This window comes from Elephas maximus, chromosome 14, assembly GCF_024166365.1.
Source record: "Elephas maximus indicus isolate mEleMax1 chromosome 14, mEleMax1 primary haplotype, whole genome shotgun sequence".
NCBI lineage: Eukaryota > Metazoa > Chordata > Mammalia > Proboscidea > Elephantidae > Elephas > Elephas maximus.
The window spans coordinates 94,121,746-94,143,221 of record NC_064832.1 but is presented as its reverse complement, the minus strand read 5'-3'; the positions used below and the strand labels follow the sequence as shown (position 1 = coordinate 94,143,221).

The 21,476-nt window shown below is 45.8% G+C and overlaps 1 protein-coding gene across 4 annotated transcripts in view; it reads left to right on the top strand.

Annotated features, from left to right (window-relative positions):
• Positions 1–4,016: 4,016 nt before the first annotated feature.
• HSPH1 (heat shock protein family H (Hsp110) member 1) overlaps positions 4,017–21,476 on the top strand; it is a 30,512-nt gene continuing 13,052 nt past the window's right edge. For 2 of the 4 annotated variants that reach the window (XM_049853263.1, XM_049853262.1), the window contains exons 1-11: positions 4,184–4,374; positions 7,171–7,228; positions 9,619–9,759; positions 10,770–10,892; positions 12,965–13,064; positions 14,613–14,746; positions 15,144–15,388; positions 16,172–16,400; positions 17,968–18,074; positions 18,321–18,454; positions 20,600–20,808. In XM_049853263.1, coding sequence (XP_049709220.1) covers positions 4,268–4,374; positions 7,171–7,228; positions 9,619–9,759; positions 10,770–10,892; positions 12,965–13,064; positions 14,613–14,746; positions 15,144–15,388; positions 16,172–16,400; positions 17,968–18,074; positions 18,321–18,454; positions 20,600–20,808 — 1,587 coding nt within the window. In that variant the 5' untranslated portion in view covers positions 4,184–4,267. Of the gene's footprint in view, positions 4,375–7,170; positions 7,229–7,837; positions 9,760–10,769; positions 10,893–12,964; positions 13,065–14,612; positions 14,747–15,143; positions 15,389–16,171; positions 16,401–17,967; positions 18,075–18,320; positions 18,455–20,599; positions 20,809–21,476 lie in introns of those variants that run through there. The other 2 variants (XM_049853265.1, XM_049853264.1) reach the window with 2 other exon arrangements.

Sequence of the window (21,476 nt, the reverse complement as noted above, 5' to 3'; positions counted from 1 at the left end):
ATACATCTCATTTTTTAAATTGGTGGACTGCTGGTTATATACAAGCAGCCTTGCAATATGAGTAACAAACAGTGAAAGACCAGGATGAGTCAATAGCTTAGTTGTCTTATGGGGTGTCTTAATTACTCGTCCTGCCGTGACCAAAAAAATACCAACAGTGGGTGGCTTTAAAGAACAGGAATTAATTGTCCCACAGTTTTGGAGGCCAGTAGATCAAATCAGGGCATCAGCTCTAGGGGAGGGTCTTTCCTTGTTAGTAGCCCTAGGTGTTTCTTGATGTTCCTTGGCACTGTCTTTCCCCTGTATGAGCGTCCCTGAGTCTATTCTGCTTTTTTTTAGACTCTCTTTTAGGATCCACCCTACTCTGGTATGATGTCATGAATGTAACAAAGAAATTCCTATTTCCAAAGAAGGTCATATTTACAGGTATAGGGGTTAGGACTTCCACATGTATTTGTGGTGTGACACAATTCAATCCTTATCCCTGAGAAAGGACATTGAGGGGAATGAAAGTTACTTGGTGGTGACCAAATTGGTAATCAAAACAATAACAACAATGTAGTTGCTGTCCAGTTGGCTGAAACTCATGGCGACCTTACGTGTAGCAGAACAGAATGCTTCCTGGTCCTGCACCATCTTCACGATGGTTGGTATGTTTGAGCCATGGTTGTGGCTATCATGTCCATCCATCTCATGGAGGGTTTCCTTTATTTTCGCTGACCCTCTACCAAATACGATGTCCTTTTCTAGCCATTAGTCTTTCCTGATGACATGGCCAAAGTGAGTGAGCCAAAGGGGACAGCAGCAATGTTGTTCCTGGTTGCTGCCAGGTCAATTCCCATTCATAGCCACCCACCCGTGGGACAGAGTAGAACTGCCCTTAGGGTTTCCTGGGCCGTAATTGTTACGGGAACAGACTGCCAGGTCTTTTTCTCGTGGAGCCCCTGAATGAGTTCGAACCACCAACCTTTCTGTCAGCAGCCAAGTACTTAATTGTTGTGGCACTCAGGCTGCCTCCAATGAAAACAAATCCCCAAATTGCTATTTATTCTAACACTCCCACTCTCCTGAGTGGATTATTAATTGACTCGGGTTTGAGAATACACCCTTGGTTTCAAGAGTTTAATGTACAACCCGAAGAGGGCATCCAAAATAATTCTGACATCTTGGGAGCTCAGATATACCCTGGTTCCAGAACCCACTAACCCACAGAAAAATACACCGACACTTGCTGGTTGTTTCCTTTCAATGTCAAGGCCAACCAGTACACACTGAAATAGCTCACCTTTATGTAAGAGAGTTTCGCAATTATCCTCTTACAGTTCAGAACATAGAAGACATAGTATATTAACTCTTCTTTCCTTTACTTTATCTCATGTATTGGAGTCCCTGGTTGGTGCAAGTGGTTACTACACTTGGCTGCTAACAGAAAGGTTGGAGGTTCGAGTCCACCTAGAGGTGCCTGGGAAGAAAGTCTTGTAAATCTACTTCTGAAAAATCAGCTATCGAAGACCCTGTGGAGGACAGTTCTACCCTGACACATACGGGGTCGCCATGAGTGGACATCCACTTGATGGCAACTTTTTTTTTTTTTCCTGAAGAAAAGAGGAATCTGTTTCTGGTATATGGATTTAGTTTTCAGGGTGGAGAACCAGCATATTATGTAGGGCAACAGTGATTCTGGTTATTTGAATACTTTTTTTCTCTTTTCTACTTCAATAGAATGGCTAAGATAATCATAAATGTAAGAATTACTTAACGATTTCCAGTAATGTGTAGGCATTCTAATTAATTAATTTCACAAGTAAGGAAACTGAGGCAAAGAAAAGCAGTAAGCTATATACACATTTCTGAAGGAACGGTTTATAATCACGAAGAAACACTTCTCAAGCATAGTCAAGATGGCCTCCTTGGAATTGGCTGTGCAAATTTTCACAACGGTGCACGTGTCCTAGGAGCCCTGGTGGCACAATGCTTAAGCACTCAGCTGCTAGGCTGTTTGAACCCACCAGCCACTCGGAGAGAAAGACGTGGCAGTCAGCTTCCATAAAGACCACAGTCTTGGAAACCCTATGGGGCAGTTATACTCTGTCCTGCAGGGTCGCTATGAGTTGGCTGGATAGCAGTGGGGTTCCCCCCCGCCTTTTTATAAGTCGAAGTCCAGGATGGCATTCCTAGAGCCAAACAGGACCTCCCTCCCCAACTATTTGATCCAATACAGGCTGGAGTTTTCTGACCCAACTCATCACTAGGTATCCTTCTCCCTCTGGATTGGCCTCTGTGGCTGAGAAATCAAACATTACTCAATTTTCTCTCAAAAATATTCCCTAGTACTATGCCCTTTCTGTGTCCGTTGAGCTTCAATCAAAGCTTATAGATGTTATAAGGATCCCTGGTAGCGCAAATGGTTAAGTGCTGGGCTGCTAACCAGCAGGCCAGCAATTCAAACCCGACATCCGCTTTCTGGCATAAAGATGTGGCAGTCCCAGAGCCAAACCAGGCCAAACCCAACCTGTTGCCGTGGAGTGGATTGCAACTCATAGCAACCCTACAGGTCAGAGTAGGACCGCCCCATAGTTTCTAAGGCTATAATCTTTACAGGAACAGACTGCCACATCTTTTTCCTGCCAAACCGCAGTGGAACACTAACCATTGCGCCACCAAGGGTCCTGATTCAATGGTAACAGGTTTTAATCTCTGTGGGAGCAGATTATCAAGAGTTTCAGGCCCCGGATCCGCTGGGTGGGTTTGAACTGCCAACCTTTGCCTTAGCAAACAAGCACTTAACCATGATGTCACCAGGGCTCCTAACGTAATTCAGTTTATTTACGGAGAGAATAAAAGGACTGGTATCAGCAGTACAGTTCCACTTTTTTCTTTCTTTACTTGTTTCTTTGTTGAAAATAAGGTAATAGGGACGTCCCTTCTCAGGAAATGGGCAAAAGCTGTTCAGGATCAACCAAGAAGCAAACTTTTCTAACAATTTATGGCTAGGAGAGTGGCAGCGTTCCATCAGACGTGTCAAAATAAGCAGAAACTGATACCACAGCCTTCCGAAATTCAACACCCTTAGAAATCACTTCCTTAATAACAAAAAAAAAAAATGACATTTTCTTCCACAAAGGAATATCCTATGGTCTGATGGCTACAAAAACACTTTGCACAAACCTGCGCTTATTACTAACGGTTTAAACTGGGATTCCTTCTTCTAACCCATCTTGCACCAGTTAAGCGGGGTAACCCCGACAATAAAAGATGGGAAAACAAAGGAGGGAACAAAACAGCTCTGCCACCAGAGAACAGCCGCAAAAGCCCCCAGAAAGCCCAGCTCCCGGGCGACTCCCCAAGACAAAGCCGCGTCCCAGCAGGCACCGCGGCCGGGACTACACATCCCAGGATGCCCAGCGCACACCCCCTGCCGCGGGACTACAGTTCCCGACGTGGTCTGCGGCAAGCGCTCGGCTTAGCCCGCGTCAGGGGTCTCGGGGTCCTGCGGAAGTGGGGTCTATTTCCGCCCGCTCGGCCTCCCTTTGGGGTCCATCCACTACTAAATTATGAATATCACGAGGTTTCGAGGCAGTCCTTACTGCCTTTCATTAAGTCAGCCGGGCGATTCCGACTAGATCGGGCGGAGGCGGGTTGGCGCGGCTTGCGTCAGCCAATGACGCCGGAGCGGCTCTCCTGCTGCCATGGCAACAGCGGCCGTCCCGGGGCGCCCGCCTCCCATTGGGTGGAATCTTTCGAGAAGGCTCGAGAAGAAGGAAGCGGAAGTGGCACGTGGAGGGGCCGGTGGAGGCGCCGGTGAGTAAATGCCGCAGGTTCTGGAAAGTTCTCAGCAGTGCGGTACATAAGACTGAAGCGGAGGGCCCTCCATTCCTGGGCCCGTGTGCGAGCGAGCGGCCGGAGGCGCCGGAGGACAGCTCGACATCCGGGCCGGGGAGCCCCATCGCCGCGCTCTCCGTCGGAACCGCCCGCGAGCCGCGCTGTCTCCGGAGGCGGCAGCACCTGACAAGCCGCGGTCCGTGTGTCCGACCGAGTGACAGGCGCCCATCGGGCGGGCAGCGGCGGCAGCACCGCGACCCCGGACCGCGACCCCGGACCGCGACCCCGCACCGCGACCCCGCACCGCGACCCCGCACCGCGACCCCGCACCGCGACCCCGCACCGCGACCCCGCACCGCGACCCCGCACCGCGACCCCGCACCGCGACCCCGCACCGCGACCCCGCACCGCGACCCCGCACCGCGACCCCGCACCGCGGCCGGCCATGTCGGTGGTGGGGCTGGACGTGGGCTCGCAGAGCTGCTACATCGCGGTGGCCCGGGCCGGGGGTATCGAGACCATCGCCAACGAGTTCAGCGATCGCTGCACCCCGTAAGTGCGGGCCTGCGGGGGCCGGGGGCCGGGGGCCGGGGGCCGGGGGCCGGCGTCTGACCCGGCACTGCGTCTGCCGGCAGCAGGCAGCGGGCTTCGGCGCCGAATCGAGGGGCGTCTCCGGGACGCGCGGGCCTCCGGGTCGCCCCTTGGGCGGGGTCCGCCTCGGGACGGGCCAGGCCGCGGGGGGCTCCCTCCTCGGCGCCCCGTCCCCAGGCGGCTTCGCGGAGCGGGCTGAGCCGCCCCCGGTGCTCCGCGCCTCTCTGCGCCCGGGGCCCGGCTGCTCAGCCTCTCTTCCGCGTTGTGGGTCTGGAGATGCGCTGGAAGCTTCCAGAGAGCTCTGTGCCGCTTCTGCTGGGCCGGCGAGCCCAGTGTGGCCAGCGCCCCGGGAAGGGCGAACCCGCCTCTCACCCGCTCGGGGCCTGAACCCTCGGGGCCGTCTTTGCTCTTCGCGTGAGAGCCGTTCGTGCTGCATCTTAAAATCGGGCCTTTCTTGTTCAGATTAAGTTCCCAGTCTGAATAACGGAGAAACGATATGAATTACATAGATTTGTGCTAGAACTGTCGAGAGGATGAATGCTGTCACTGAATTAAATGTGTTTTTTCTTATGGCAGCATGGGGGAAGGCAAAGGGCCGGATTTTAAAAGGCAATTTTGTTATTTTCTGAAGGAACTGTATACAAATACAGCGGCACGTGCATTGATGGAAACAACTGCTTGTTTCTCAGGGAAATTAATGCAGGTATGGGTTTTTTTTCTCTAAGTGGTGTAGGCCGAAGACGGGAAGTGTAGGAAGAAACGGTGAGACGAGACGTAAAATAAATGACCGGGTTCATACCGTGGTTTTAGTGCCGATGAACGGGCACGAAGTGAGCGGAAATCAGAAATGAGCGCACGTTCGACCATGCTGGTAGCCTTGCCCGGCCGGTTATCACCTGAGCGCTCCTGCAGACCTGCTTTCTGTTCTCAGGCTGCGCCAGGGTGTGAAATAAAATATGGGAAGATGGAAGACATCGTGGTCTCGGTTTTCATTCCTGGGTGCAGTTTACATCTTTGTTCTGAGATCCAATTAAAAAAAAAAAAAGAATCGGTTTGAGAATAGGGGGAAAAATTGTGTATGTGGATATATAGCGCCCATTATGTGAACTACAGACAAGTTAAGGTTCTAAGAGAGTTGTGAATCGAGGGCAGTGTTGGAGTTCCCTAGGAGCCCTGGTGGTGCTTGGTTATGAAAGGTTGGCGGTTCAGACCCACCAGCTGCCTCATAGGAGAAATATGTCCGTTTGCATGAAGGTGACAGTCTTGGAAACCCTGTGGGGCAGTTCTACTGTGTTGTATAGGATCACTGAGTTGGAATCAACTTAAGGGCAATGGGGTTTGGGTTTTTTTTGTGTGTGTGTGTATGGTTTATTGGAGTTCCCACTGATATGCTTGATAAAATAGATGTTTAACTCAATTTCAAAGCGTTAATTTCTGCATTCTGTGAGCACACGGTTCCTCGGAGCTTAGAATACTGTGTGTTTGTGAGGCATCTTAAAGGTCTAGCCTCTGCTAGAGCACCTCTGGCTTCTAGAATTCTCTTCAGCATCTACTCAGGTAGTCTAGGCTCAGATGTCTCTGTTGTAGCAGATCTGTACTTGGTTCTGGTACCAAGTTGTTAACAGTACTTAGTGCCTTCAGCATTCCCACGTTGCTCATCTCATTTGCCATCACTCCTACGCGCCCTCCTACTGGAAAACCCAGTTGATTGACTTATCCTCCTCCTCACAGAGCTCCCTGTGCCTCTGTGCTGTGCTTCTATGCATTTCATTCGCATTGTGGAGAAGGCTGTCTCGCGGTTGTAAGTCATTCTGTGGCTTCACAGCCCACTCGGTATAACCTGTTGTTGACTCTTCTGCATTTGTAGACTCTGCCCTGCTGTGGTCCTTGATCTGGATGGTTTTTGCTTGCTCCTGTCAGTTTGTCTTCTGTGTTGCAGGAGCATAACTGAGGTTCACTCGTTCGAATTTACATCAAAACTTTGATGCTAAAGAGACAGATGGTAGGTATGTCAGGACAGTGATAGGTAGGACAGTGACGTTTAAGTTTATACAGAGTGGGTGATTGAGAGGTAGGGTTAAACTGTATTTTTTTGTTGTTGTTAATTGTGCTAGTCATGTGTCTGGGGCCAGATTAATAATACCCTTTACCTGTCCAAAGCCCCTTGGGGTTGAATTTCCCCAAACCCACTGCTGCTGATTCAGTTCTGAGTCATAGTGACCCTATAGGACAGCGTAGAACTGGTTCATAGGGTTTCCAAGGCTGTGATCTGTGCAGAAGCAGACTGCTGCATCTTTCTCCCATGGAGCGGCTGGTGCGTTCACACCACCAACCTTTTGGTTGGCGGCTGAGTGCTTAACCACTGTGCCACCAGGGCTCAATAATTGAGGTTTGGGGAACTACACTGGTCCTTGAGATGTACTGGGGGATGTCCTGAGACTTGAGCAGACTTTTTGGGGAGTAGTGCTGCCGCCACCTTGGTTGGATTCTCAGGGCAGCAGTTCTTAACTTGGCGGGGCGGGGAGCAGGTAAGTGGTCCTTGCAGTGTCTGACGAAAACTGTAAGCCCCAGATGGTGCCACAGTGTGCCGTCCTTTGAGTGTCTGACGAAAACTGTAAGCCCCAGATGGTGCCACAGTGTGCCCCATCTTCTACAGTAGATAGGCCATTTGTGTCAGAACGTTTCCTTCTGTCGGTTAAAAACATGCACATTTATGCTTTTTAAAACTTTTGAAACATGCTTTTATGTTTCCTCTAGGTCGGTCATATCATTTGGATCAAAAAACAGAACAATTGGAGTTGCAGCTAAAAATCAGGTACTTTCTTGAAAGAAATTCTGATTAGGGAAAGCCTTTAAAAGTCAAATCTCGACACACAAGGGTGTAAAGTGTTCAGGCTTCCATCTGTTTTCAGCTTTGGAAATGGAATTCAAGTGTTCTTTGAGTACTAAGTTTTTTTTCCTTTTGTTTTCATCCTTACTGAATAAGATCCACTTTAACTTTCTTATCTGCCCACCGTAGTTTTTATTAACTATTTTCTAATTTATTGTTTGTTTTTGAAAATTGAAAATAAGACACTTGAAGTTCTTTTATGTGGAGTTTCTAACAGTACTCATTTTAGGAGTTACAACTTCCTCTTATAGAAGGAACTTCTTGGAAGTTCTACATTGACAAGCATTTTCAAGTTACTAGTGAAGTTTTTTTTTTTTTTTTTTTTTAGTGAAGGTGGGGCTGGGAGAAGGTCTTGTCCAGACCTGTGCTGGAAACCCTGGTTGCATAGTGGTTAAGGGCTACAGCTGCTAACGAAAGGGTTGGCAGTTTGAATCTGCCAGGCGTTCCTTGGAAGCTCTGTAGGGCAGCTCTGCTCTGTCCTGTAGGGTTGCTATGAGTCGGAATCGACTCAACGGCGCTGGGTTTTTTTTTTAGACCTGTGCTGTTGAGTGAGTAGCCATTTCCACGCGGAGCTGTTGAGCCCTTGAAATGTGGCTGCTGTGAATGGAAACGTGTACAACGCATGTAACACAACACGTGAGACTGAGACTGCAGTAGGAAAGTAGCATCTGAGCAGTTTTTGTTCTGATTACATATTGAAATGATAGTATTTTGGATAATATTGGGCTAAATATTGGAGTGAATTTCCTGTTATTTATTTTTTACATGGAATTGCTAGGAAATTAAATTCACACGTGACATTTTTAAGGGTCGCATTATAATCCTTTTGAGCAATATTGATTTAATCTCTTGGGTGGGGAGGAAATAAATGAGTACAAAATGGAAATGCATTTTGAGAGGTTTTAAGAAAGAGATTGAAAATTTTCTTTTAAATACGGAAAATAGTACTGCTGAAAAAGCACCAAAACCCTGGAATATGTTTAATACTGTCTCAGTGGCTAGCTAGCTTAGAAGGGATACAGAAGAAAAAAGTCGGTGACAAGGGAAGTAGGTTTGGAAGGTGACGTGACAGACGAGGAGAGAACCGCTTGTAGAAACGATCCGCCAGATGTAGCCATTTATGATACTGATATTCCGGATTAAAGTCTTTTGTGTCTTTGTGATAATTTGAGGACAGTGAGTTGAGATCTGGTCTGTAGACTACTAGACATATTTCATCTCAGTTTTAAAATCACAGGAACTTCTAGGCTACAAACATGCTTAAATCCTGTATTTATCAAAACTAGTGCTGCCAAGTGCTATTCCTCTGTTTGTAAGTAGAGGAAAAAAGTAACTTTTAATGTTTTCCAGCTTATAAGTTTGGTAAGTTTTATTAATTCTCTTAATTCTATATTTAAACAAGGTTCTCGTTGACAGTGTTGAATAAAACTGTCTCTGAAATGGGACTTTCTTAATCTAGAGTTCGCCTAAATTATTTATTTGACCAAAATGGTGGGTAAAAAAACCCAAGTTTCTTAACATCTTGGCATATTTCCCTTTAGTTTTCTTGAACCCAACATTGTTTCTGCTTAATAATGTAGTGTTATGACTTGAGAGATAAGACGGTACTGTGCACTTGGAGCAGGTTGCTTGAAACAGCTGAGGAAGAAAGAGTTATGGCTTTTTTAACAAACTTGTGCACCGATTATGTGTAAAGTGAAACAAGTTTAGTTTCTTGGTTTTAAAAATCAAAAATAACCACATGTAGTTGAAAGCTTTAAGCCATCTAGAAACTTTTTGAATCATGTACACCTTTTCTTCCTCTTCGTGTGGGTAATTGAACCTTGCATTCTCTTGGTAGGCAAAGTAGCAATTCATGTATTATGTGACACAAAATGTGTTTGTCCTGGCCAATCAGCCATTTATTAAGGCCATAAAAATGAAACTTTTTTGGAAAGTGTAACTTGGCTGTACTTGTTCATCCCTTGGGCATTTGTTAAACTTCACAGGTTTAGTGGGCCAATGAAAGATCGAAATGTAGCAGTTGTTGGGATTCTTCAGAGGCTTGGTGATACTTCCCTGTCTTTGAATTCATCTTGTAGGCTTATGAAGGTGCTTTAAAGTCGGTGTGACATGATTGCCTCTTGTGTGCTTTCACTGCTTCCCTTCTAGCATTTTCTACAGAGAAGGAGAAAGTATAAATAAAATCCGTTCATTCAGGGATCTGGGGAAAGTTATTTGAGTTTCTGCTGTTACTTGATTTGATCAAGTGACTGTAAAGTTGCTGTGAGTACTGATACTGAAATGAGAGAGAAGTTAAAACTCTTGTTTTGCAGCAAATCACACATGCAAACAATACGGTGTCCAACTTCAAGAGGTTTCATGGTCGAGCATTCAGTGACCCCTTCATCCAGAGGGAGAAGGAAAACTTAAGTTACGACTTGGTTCCAATGAAAAATGGTGGCGTTGGAATAAAGGTAATTGAGCAACTGTAAAGATTACAGCCTTGGAAACTCTATGGGGCAGTTCTACCCTCACTGTGAGTCAGAATTGACTCAATGACAATGGATTTGGATTTGGTGTCCGTTAATATGACCTTGTTTTGTTCACCTATGTGGGAAAGTAGTTACTTCTTACTAAGTAGGCCCCTGGGGTAGTGCAAACAGCTTGTGCTTGACTACTGATCAAAAGGTCGGTGGTTCAAAGCCACCTATAGGTGCCAAAGAAGAAAGGCCTGGTAATCTGTTTTTGTAAAGGTTCCAGCCAGGAAAATCCTATCGAGTAGTTCTACTCTGTAACACATGGGGTCACCATGAATTGGAATCAACTCAACAACAGTGGGTTTGTTTCTTTTAATTCATCTATGGGGGAAAGTACTTAGCTCTCAACCTCATTTCTTAATTGGATGAGGGATCTTTTTGTTCTTTTTTTCCATCCAGTTGCTTTTTAAACTTTGAACTGTAGTAGGTTGGTGCTCACGTTGTCTTTAAAAATCCTTTAAATGATGATACGTACTTTTATGACCTAATTTGTGTTTTGTCTAGCTTTTTGACTATTGTAAAAATTAAGCATATCTGATAGTGCTGTCTATCAAATAAATCTGCTCCAGAGCCTGGTTGGTTGTGGTTGTTTGGGGAGCTTGGGGTAACACAGCCAGAAATCTTTTTTTAAACTAGCAGAGGCATTCCTGTCTCGTGATGCACACAAAATAATATCCCAGTGAATCATCTCTTCACTTAGCGTGGAAGTTTACTTCTTTCTGTAATGTTTTGACCAGCACTTTGGATAGGCAGAAAACTGCTCAGCCTTCTCCTCCTCCCCTGTGTTTAGGGAAAAGTTCTTTTTTCACCCTTCCTCTCTCTTTCTTCTTTTGTAAACAATTGTTCACACAAGGAAGAGTCTCTGGAAGAGAATATGTAGTGATACTTTAAAGTTAACATTAGCTTGTGGCTTTTTAGTGTTTGAAACACGTTTCCCCTCTCTGCAGGTGATGTACATGGATGAAGAACATCTGTTCAGCGTGGAGCAGATAACAGCCATGTTGTTGACTAAGTTAAAGGAAACTGCTGAAAACAATCTGAAGAAACCAGTGACAGATTGTGTTATCTCGGTAAGTAGAATTCAGCAGGACAGTGTATTTTAATTTGTGTCCTTTCTGCTACTCCCAGGTATCAAATGTGTGAGAATTGTTCGATGGCTAGAGAAAAAACTCTGCTGGCCTGTGTTCACACAGTGTCAGGAGTGTCCAAGAGTAGGTTTGAGTGACATATTTAGCAGCTTCAGGAGTGGCTGTCATCTGGCAAGGTTCTTCACTGAGAATGACATCAGAAATCTCCTGTAGGGCTTTTTGAAAATACAAACTTGTCAGGTCACATCTGTGGATACCCTAATGCAGTGAATGGACCCACTGCCAGACAAGCTGGGTGCTTGGAAAGCTGTGCAGTGAGAGAGTTCTCCCTCAGCTAAGAACTGCTAAGAACAGTACACTAAAATCAGGTAATGGTCCGCCAGTAGTGACAAGACCTGGAGGTTTAGCACAGGCAAACCCACGACTGTGTAGAGAGTTGCTAGCTTAGGTTATCAAGGAGGACTTGGAGGGGGCAAAAGTCATCTTGCATTTGGATGCTGAGAAGTTAGTTGTAAGTTCTGCTTTCTCACATCTCAAGGGTCACTTGAGCTTTGATTTGCCTGTGGTAGTGCTCCCCACCAGGGTTGTCTGTCGTGGACTGGGCTCCTGTGGTGGTGCTCCCGGCTGGGGCTGTCTGTCGTGGACTGGGCTCCTGTGGCGGTGCTCCCCGCTGGGGCTGTCTGTCGTGGACTGGGCTCCTGTGGCGGTGCTCCCCGCTGGGGCTGTCTGTTGTGGACTGGGCTCCTGTGGCGGTGCTCCCTGCGGGGGTTGTGTGTCATGGACCGGGCTTCAGCATCTTCTCGGAAGCACAGCATGTCCTGACCAGTCAGAATCCTTTCTGTCAGAGGCTGCTAGGACATGCTGACATGTTATCAAAAGAATATTTGGCTGCTGCTTAGAGAAATAGTAATTACTGATAAAGAAGGAAATTAAGCTAGTGGCTTTTTTTTTTTCAAATAACTTATTATTGAAAATTGATAAAATGGAGGTGTTCTGATTGAAATCATGAGCAGAGAGCCACTGGTGCCCTTTGACCTTCCCTCTTTCCTAAGTATCTGGAAAGACTTTGAAAAAAGTTGAAAAGCCGCCGTGTACTAAGGTTTCTTGTCCGTACTTCCAGTTCAGTGATCTGTGGATGTGTGGTTAGATGTGCTCTTTCTGTAGGTTCCTCTTAGGCTACTGTCCTAGAAAAGCAGTCAGGAGAATTCCTGTAACGAAAAGCACAAGTGGACACCATAAGACACCACGTCCTCTGAGCTGCTGCTGCTCCGTACCTCTTAGGAAAATCAGTAGCCTTTGCCAGAAAGCATTTTTGTGATCTTAACAGGACTGCTAAGTTAGTGCCCTGTCTGCTGTTAGTGCTTGAGCTCAGGGAATAGCGACACTGAAGGGCAGTGGCAGGTGCTAGAATGAGCTGTGTTACCTTTATGCACCTGTAGTCTGTGTGTATCTGCACTTTGCTGGTACCGTGAGACTGTGAGAGCTGGAACACCGCAGGACTGCCTTGTTCAGGGTCTCGCAAGTTTTCTGCCATCAACGGCTACAGTCTTATCGCTTTTCTGTAGCTGGTTTTAGTGGAAAATACTTGTGTGTTCATTTTCTGACAAGTTTCTGTCTTGCACAGTTTCTGGCTTTCACGGGTTTTACTGTATTTAACATTGAATGTTGATTTAGCGTTGTAATGTCCGAATGTTGGTAGAAACTTAAGAAAATAATTTAGGGGAACTATTTTATCTATTTAAAAGTTTTCTATTAAATTTAAGTAACTTCCAGTATGTTTCATGAGTACTCTTGATAAATTTTAATTTAAGGTTGAAATTTGTTTATAGCGACAGCTACTTCGATGCTGTAATTGTGGGACAGACTTCTCAGAAGTTGTTTCTGAAAGTTTAAGGAACCTGCAGGGAACTAAGGCTGAAGTTCTACTTCTGTTTTCTGACCTGGCCAACACCTGCTTAGCTGGGCTGTTGTGAATTTATTGGAAGTGGTTGTGAGGAACTTGTATCTGTGTTTTCTAGATAAGTTAAAAGTTCTACCTTCTGTTTTGTTTGTAGGTCCCTTCCTTCTTCACAGATGCCGAGAGGCGGTCTGTGCTAGATGCGGCTCAGATTGTTGGCCTGAACTGCTTGAGACTCATGAACGACATGACTGCTGGTAAGCAGGCACCACCTCGTGTGCCCGCGACTGCGCTGTGGGAGCCAGAGTCGGGTCACCTGGGTGCTGTCACTAGACACGTTGCTCATGTAGATGTAGAAACACAGTCTGTTGGGGAAAAATGTGGGTTAGATTTGCAAGCAAAAATCTCAGCTCTTCAGATGCATGTGGTTAGTGAGAAGTTAGCGTTTTGTCAAATTTTTGAATCTGTCTTCATTAGAAAATGCTTGTGTAAATTTTTTTTAATTCTCTGAATTAGGTGGGTTGGATTTAGTTCTGTTTTTGGTGTTGTTTTACAGTTAACAAGTTTTCTTAAAAACCCGATAATTCTGGGGCTTCACAGCCTTCTTGGCTACAAGTACTAAGTTTTTAAATTTTGTTCTAATCCAGTTCCTGAGTCACAGTTAGGAGTTGACTGTCCATCAGATGTTGGTTGGCCTAGTTAGTTTGTCAGGCATTGTGCTGGAGTCGTGACTGCAGTGGTGAGTAGAGCAGTTGCTCTTAAGCCCCAGAGCCCACGTCAGTTCGTGACAAATAAGACAAACCAGACCTGTTGCTGTCCAGCGGATTCCGACACACAGCACCCACATAGGACGGAGTAGAACTGTCCAATAGGGTTTCCAAGGATTTTTTTTTTTTTTTTAATCTTTACTGAAAGGAGCCCTGCTGTTGCAGTGGGTAAACACTCTGCTTCTAGCCAGAAAGTCGGCGGTTCAAACCCACCGGCTGCGCTGCAGAAGAAAGGTGTGATAGCCTGCTTCCGTAAAGGTTACACCCTTGGAAACCCTGTGGGGCAGCTCTCTGTCCCGTAGGGTCGTTATGAGTTGGAATCGACTCAGTGACAGTGAAAATTCTTACGGAAGTAGACGGCAATGTCTTTCTCCCACGAGTGGCTGGTGAGTTTGAACCACAGACCTTTGGGTTAGCAACCAAGCGCCTTACCATTGTGCCACTGGGGTTCTTTTATGATGAATACAGACGTGCAAAAGCCGATTATAATCTAGTATATTCAGACGAAGGGAAAAAAATAGTTTTTTTCAATATTTTGTTTTTGGTAGATTTTGGGAAAACTCATTTAAAATAAAGTATTGTTAAAGATAAGTTCTTAGGTGTGCACATTTAGAAACAGTGGTTTCGAAGACTCTCCAAAGCATTTGCCTTGGATTAAAAAGATGGGAACTGCAGTGGCTGTAGCTGTGTATTAAATTTTTTATTTTTTTGGATAAGCAGTCCCCTAGCAGGTTGTGGTTAACATGTAAGTATTATGTAATGAGTCTGATGATTGTTGGTGACATTTCGTTGTAGTCACAGCATGCATGTTTCGTCCACGTCTTTCCACACATTCAGAATTGATAGAGCATGGTTCTGAAACCAGAAGGGGAAACGTGACGGGTTCCCAGCAAATCCTTGGGCAGCCCGGTGTCAAAGCAAGGTGTTCACCGTGAATTGTTTCACAGAGTTAGGTTTCCTGTATGTGTGATCTTATGTAACGATGAAATTCCTAAGAAAATGTGAACCGAAGAATTGAAACTTACTTATTTTTTGTAGTTGCTTTGAATTATGGGATTTATAAACAGGACCTTCCAGGCCTGGATGAGAAACCTCGGATAGTGGTTTTTGTTGATATGGGGCACTCAGCGTTCCAAGTGTCTGCCTGTGCTTTTAACAAGGGAAAACTGAAGGTAAAGTCACAAATCGAAGTTAAGTCCTCAAACGCGAAACGTGTCGTATTCTCATCACTTCAGGCTGCTGAGCCTCTTGACTGTGCTTATTCTTGGCGGCGATGTAGAAGTTTGCTCAGGTGTCCGCCTTAAAGAAGATGTTGTCTTATTGTACCTAAATGTTCCCGCTTAGGGAAAAGAAGCTGTAGGGCTGTCTCCTGTGTAATCGTTAAAGGTCAGCAACATTGTGGAGATCTAGCATTCCATTTGAATTTTGTGGTTACGTAACATTTCTTTTAGCTGACTTGGGTTTTGCATTACCGAATAGGAATTTGGTTGTTTAGAAAGCATGTTTTTAACGTCCTAGTTACAAATATGATGGAACATAACCAGATTATTTTTTGTTTTAACTACTTAGGTCTTGGGAACAGCTTTTGACCCCTTCTTAGGAGGGAAAAACTTCGATGAAAAGTTAGTGGAACATTTTTGTGCAGAGTTTAAAACCAAGTACAAGTTGGACACAAAGTCCAAAATCCGAGCGCTGCTTCGCCTGCATCAGGAGTGCGAGAAGCTGAAGAAGCTCATGAGCTCCAACAGCACAGACCTGCCGCTGAGCATTGAGTGCTTCATGGACGACAGAGACGTGTCAGGGAAGATGAGCAGGTGCGTCTGGAGTTCTGCCGACGAAGCAGAAGGGACGTCACCAAGGTCTCAGTTCTAGCTGTGGTGGTGGGCGCCTCGGCCCGCGTCTCAGGATTGGTGGTTGTGTGGCCCGAGGCTTGCGAGGCCATCACTGACCACCAGTAGGATTGTGGGCACTTCTGCAAAGAGAGTGTTTGAAACATATTTTTGTTGTAAGTGTCCTCATATGATTAAGTCTGTTTGGTGTTTTATGCTTTCTGGTGTTCTTGGGCCAGTAATTGAATAATTAGGAGCCCTGGTGGCACAACAGTTGAGCACTGAGCTGCTAACTGAAAGGTTGGTGATTTGAAGCCACCCAGCAGCTCCACAAGAGAAAGACCTGGCGATCTGCTCCCGTAAAGATAACAGCCTAGAAATCTCTGTGCGGCAGTTCTGCTCTGCCACGTGGGGCTGCTGTGAGTCAAGATCGGCTCCGTGGCACACAGCAACAACTGAATATTTGGAGACATGGATGGAAATACATATCCACAAGCAAACAAAATTAGATCACATAAAGCACTTAGAAGTAAAGCAGCAATCTTAAGAATATAAAAGTGATTTTTTTTCTGGTGTTTGTACTGTAAGTTTACAGAAAATAAATGCCAGGTTACAGTTAGGCAGCTAATGTGGGATCCAGGGTGTCTGAGAGAAAAACAGTGAAGTCAGCTGGGGTTGATAAGACTCTCCTTTAAAAAATTGGGGTAAGATACTAGGTTTCAGACAGTCTTCCCCAAAGGTTTACAAACTGTTCTTGTATTTGCCAAGGTCACAATTCGAAGACCTCTGCGCTGAGCTTCTGCAGAAGATAGACGTGCCGCTTCGTGCACTGATGGAGCAGACACAGCTGAAAGCAGAAGATGTGAGTGCCGTTGAGATAGTGGGAGGCGCTACGCGAATCCCAGCCGTGAAGGAAAAAATCGCCAAGTTCTTCGGGAAAGACGTCAGCACCACGCTTAACGCAGATGAAGCAGTAGCTCGAGGCTGTGCGCTCCAGGTACTCCCTTGTCTAGGTTCTCGTCTCTTCAGCAGTTTCAGTTGTGTTTCGTTGTGGTGGCTAATGTAACAGCCCTGGGCCTAGTGAGGTATCAAAAGACTAACTCGGATAAAAGCCTAAGGGTTCTTCACTGAAGCGGGAGAATCCAGTTGGAAGACTCACTGAGCCAGTGTTTCTCGCCAGCAGGGGTTAGGAACAGGCATAGTTGTGAGGGGATCACAGAAGACGCAGCTGTAAAGCACTCATCACCGGTGGCAGCAGCAGTCACCAAGCACACGGGGGAAGTAGAACAGGAGCCGAGGGTGACGAGGAATTGCCTTGTGAAACATTTGCAGGGTTCAGAGTCACAGTTAATGAACAGTTTTAGAAGCTAGCCACTTCTCTGTCACTGCACTTGGTTTTAACTTAGCAAATGAGAACGTAGCTCCTGGCAGCCCAGAAGCATGGAGTTTGGTAAAGCAAATGTACTCAGTGTATCCGTTATTGATAAGATACGTTAACCTTAGTTTATGTTTAGAAATCATAGTCCAAGTCAAAAAGCTTTAAGTCGACATGTTGGAATTTTGACCTAGTTAGCAGTGTTTTAACAGAGCAAGAAATTCTGTAGACAAAGGTGTTAGAGGAGTTACTGTAAATAAAGGAGGAATCCCCGGGATGCATCACGTTTAATGGGGTTTTTGCTTTTTTCTTGATATGGAGTATGGTTCTCTGCTGGAAAAGTTGAAAGTTGGTAGTTCCTAATCTATGCCTTAACAAGTACAGCTGATTTTGGCTTCTGGTCCTGTCTGTGTTTTGCAGAGATGAATTAACTCTTTCCCCTTGTTTGATTGGTTCTGTGAAGTCATCTGTCATTTTTGTATGTCTGGTTTAAATGTGAAACGTCCACCTGTCTTTCGGGTGTTGTCTCCTGCAACTTTGAATTTAACATTGCTGCTTTTGTACACAGAGTTAGTTTGAAAGCACACTTAGATGATCTCTCTTCTTTGTGCCCAACATGGTAAATGAACATTTTAGGTTTTACCCTTTTTCTGGTCTTAAAACATTTGAAAAGTAGGATGGACAGAGATGTGGTGCATGTCTGTACACATCCAAAGACAGACAGCTAGTAATTGAAATGGTAATGGAATGCCCATGGACAGGGCATTTCTGGAAAGTTCTTTTGAAAGCGCACATGGAAGTTCCTATTGATTAACCATCACTAGGAGGCCCTCGCTGTACAGGGGCTGCAGGGCTCCGCCGGGGCTGCAGGGCTCCGCCGGGGCTGCAGGGCTCCGCAGGGGAAAGGTGTGGCAGTCTGCGTTTGTAAAGATCACAGCCTGGGAAACACTAGGGGGCAGTTCTGCTCTGCCCTACAGGGTCGCTGTGAGTCAGAATCGACACGACGACAAGGGTTTTTATCCTAAGACTCACTTTTCTTTATAGCTAGTGATTGCAATAGTATTTCGGTGATAAATTATTTGTGCCTGGGATTACATATATTGTAAGCAGATTTTGAGTTTAAATTTTGGAGTTTTATGTTAAAATATGAATGAAATTCACGTGCACCTGATGTTTTTTTTCCCCCCAGTGCGCTATCCTTTCTCCAGCTTTCAAAGTTAGAGAATTTTCCGTCACCGATGCAGTTCCTTTTCCGATATCTCTGGTCTGGAACCACGACTCGGAAGATACTGAAGGGTAGGAGAAACCACTCTCAGATACTGTATTAACGTAAAGACACAAGGCTAATAAACGGTTTTTTACGTAGAGAGTGTGAGTAATCTATTAATGGACAACCAAAGAGATCGAGATGTTTCTCTTCTTTTGGTATTACAGTGATATAGAGTTGATAGGAGATTTCAGAATATCTTTTTTCTGTTTGTTGCCTAGTAAACTTAAATACTTGGAATACTGAATGCCTTTTTCTGTTGGTTTCCTGTCTAGTGTCCACGAAGTGTTTTACCGAAACCACGCTGCTCCTTTCTCCAAAGTTCTCACCTTCTTCAGAAGAGGGCCTTTCGAGCTGGAAGCTTTCTATTCTGATCCTCAAGGAGTTCCGTATCCAGAAGCAAAAATAGGTAAAGTGTTAATTGTGTAGACTTGCTTTTTTAGTTAAAAAGATTGAGCTTACCATTCAGGGTACAAGCTTAAGACTTTTTCTTAACCCTAGCAATGCCAAGTGGAACACAATCCCATGTGAAAACATGTTTCTGTTCGGAGTAGCGGTGCTGGAGAAATAGCTTCCAGTTTGTAGACGAGACTGGCCTCGAGATGAAATGACCTGGTTCTGCTGTTCCTTTCAAGTACTCGTAGTGGGGAAAATTTGGTGTTTTCCTACTCAGGTCTAGTCTGCACTCAAAAGTTTGTCATCTGCTTTTAACGTTAACTGTCTCTCTAGGTGTAATATTACTTGTGGATGTTACTTTCCATTTACAATCTGGCACAGACCATTGGAACGACTTTTCAAGTGGACCTTTGTATCAGTCTCTTCTAAAGGCGCATCTTATTTGGCCCATTTTTGTCTGAGAGATTCAACCCCCTCCACCAGCTTTACCGATAGTAGCTCTGGCAATTGGTGGGAGGGCTGTAGGCACCTTCTTGAGTGACCGTGGGTGTCCCAGGCAGTGGGTGACATTTGGCAGAACTGTCTGGTCTTTTCAAGACTCACTCCCTCCCCACGCCTCTTTTATGGTGATTGTTGGGAGGAGTACAACCTGACCACTTGTGTTTTCTTTCCTGCCATGTGCACACTAGAGGTGCCCTAGTGGCGTAATGGTTAGCGCTCGGCTCTCAACGGAAAGGTTGGTGGTCCAGACCCCCCCGGTGGCTCTGTGGGAGAAAGACCTGTCGATCTGCTTCTGTAAAGATTACAGTCTAGAAGACTCCGTGGGGCAGTTCTATTCTCAGATGGGGTCGCTAAGAGTCGAATTGACTCGATGGCACCCAGACTAGACGTTCTGACCCACAGATGTTTTTTTTCTCTCTTTTTTTTTTTAAAAAATAGTTTTCGTGAATTTATTGGTAGGAAATTTAGTTTGCGAAATGGTTGAACCTAGACTGTTTTTTTTTGATAGGCTGGAGTCTGCATTATTTTCCGTGTGCACAGCGTGAAATTGAAGCTCTTTAGCATAGCATCTCTATGTCATCACCAAAACTAAAGAGCCGTTCACGTTCTTAGTGAACCGTCTTCCAGCCCACTCTCCTGAGTATTTCTGGGTTCTCCGGGCCAAGTGCTGTTTCTCTGAACGGATCTTGCAGCATTCATTTCCTAAACTAAGGATTTGACCTGTGTCGTGGTCTGCTTCTGACAGCATTCGCTGACCTAGTCATTAGGTCTGTGGCTTTCTCTGTGTGGGCAGGGCCTTGATACAAGGCTCTTAGACACTGTGTGGTGCTTTTCATGTGCTATGTCCAGACCACTGACTTCTGGTTGAGTGGCCCCTGGAATAATAACGTTACCACTGGTGGAGATGATCGCTGGCCGTAGCACTGGGTTCTGCAGCCCACGCTAACTGTGAACACTTAACTCCATCTTCAGGGGCACAGGTTGCTGAGTAACTTGCAACAGAGCACATAACTAGGATCCAGGGGACCCAGACGCAAGCCCAGGCAGTCCGGTTCCAGACTCAGCCCTCTTAACCTCTACTCCATGAGGCGCTGGAAGCGTTCAGCTACCCGTGATGTTTTCAGGCATTGGTTCAGACTTTGGCTCACCTCCCCCCCTCTGAAATGTAGTACCGTGTTCAGATTATTATGTCAGAATGGTATTCCCTAAAAGATCATGTCGGGATACAGTGAAGCATGCACTTGGCATCACCTGTCTTTTCACTTGGTAGTAGGTTTTCATATCTGGTTTGTGCTGGCACAGCTGAAGGAAAGGGTAGCAGGAGGCAGGAACTGCCATTCACCAGCACCTTGCTCACGCAGTGTTCACCTGGAGGGCGGTTAAAAAGATAGTTGTTGGAGTGCCCCTGCCTTTGAAGGCTTTCCTGGTATACGGAGACCAAGTGTGACTATCACAGGTGCACCCTGTGCCCCTAAGAGGCTGTGTTCAGGGTACACCGTAAAGGTTTACACCAAATTGAGTTTGTAGGGACCAGAGGAGAAGAGAAGATTCTGGAATAGCAGTAATATGAGCTTTAATTCCTGTCTTTGTATCTTACCGTCCCCTTTGGTCCACAGAGATGGGTGAAGTCCTAAAACTCATCTTCTTTGTGCGTTAGGCCGCTTCGTGGTTCAGAATGTCTCTGCCCAGAAAGATGGAGAAAAGTCTAAAGTGAAAGTCAAGGTGCGGGTCAACACCCACGGCATTTTCACCATCTCGACAGCATCGATGGTGGAGAAAGTCCCCACTGAGGAGAGTGAAGCGTCCTCCGTGGAAGCGGACCTGGAGTGTCCGAGTCAGAGGCCACCGGGGAACCCTGACAGCGAGGTAGGTGTGTGGGCTGCTCCTTGATGCTAAGCTGTGGGAGAAGGGCGGGGAGGGGTTAGGATGTGGTTTTCCTCATAGTGATTTTGATGAGAGTTTTGGGTAATTAGGTGATAGCAATTACTAGATACTGGTAGTATGCACAGTAGCGAACTGCGGTCGGTTCCGCATGACTTAATGGTGGTATGTGACGGTCAAGAGCAGGTGCCGTTTCTTTGGATTGTTTTCCATTTGGAGGCATTGGCGCGTGAAGGGGTGAACTACTGACTTACGGTGAAAACAACAAACAAAACTGCTTCTGTTAGGTGACGTATTTTCCAGATATCAAAGTTGATATTTTTCTTGTATGACTAAGTTGGCTTTGGGGTTTCCAAACCTGTTTGCTTTTCTTTACATAATTTGCTCTCCCTGAGGGGATGGGGTGAGGCAGGAAGAGGGATGCCAAGCCCCTAAACCTTCGAATGCTAGAACGGGGAGAGGCGTCTGGGAAGGACGTAGAAAGAACTGTTGTTGTTCGTTTTCTTAATTGAGATTTTTATTAGCACGAGTGCTAGTTCTACGTGGTCAACAACGAGTTTGGGAAGCTGTAAAGTGGCTCAGCTCCTAGTGTTTCTTTCTGGGGACCGAGCAGGAGGAGCGTAGCGGCAGCAGCGGGCAGTGTTGAGATGTGA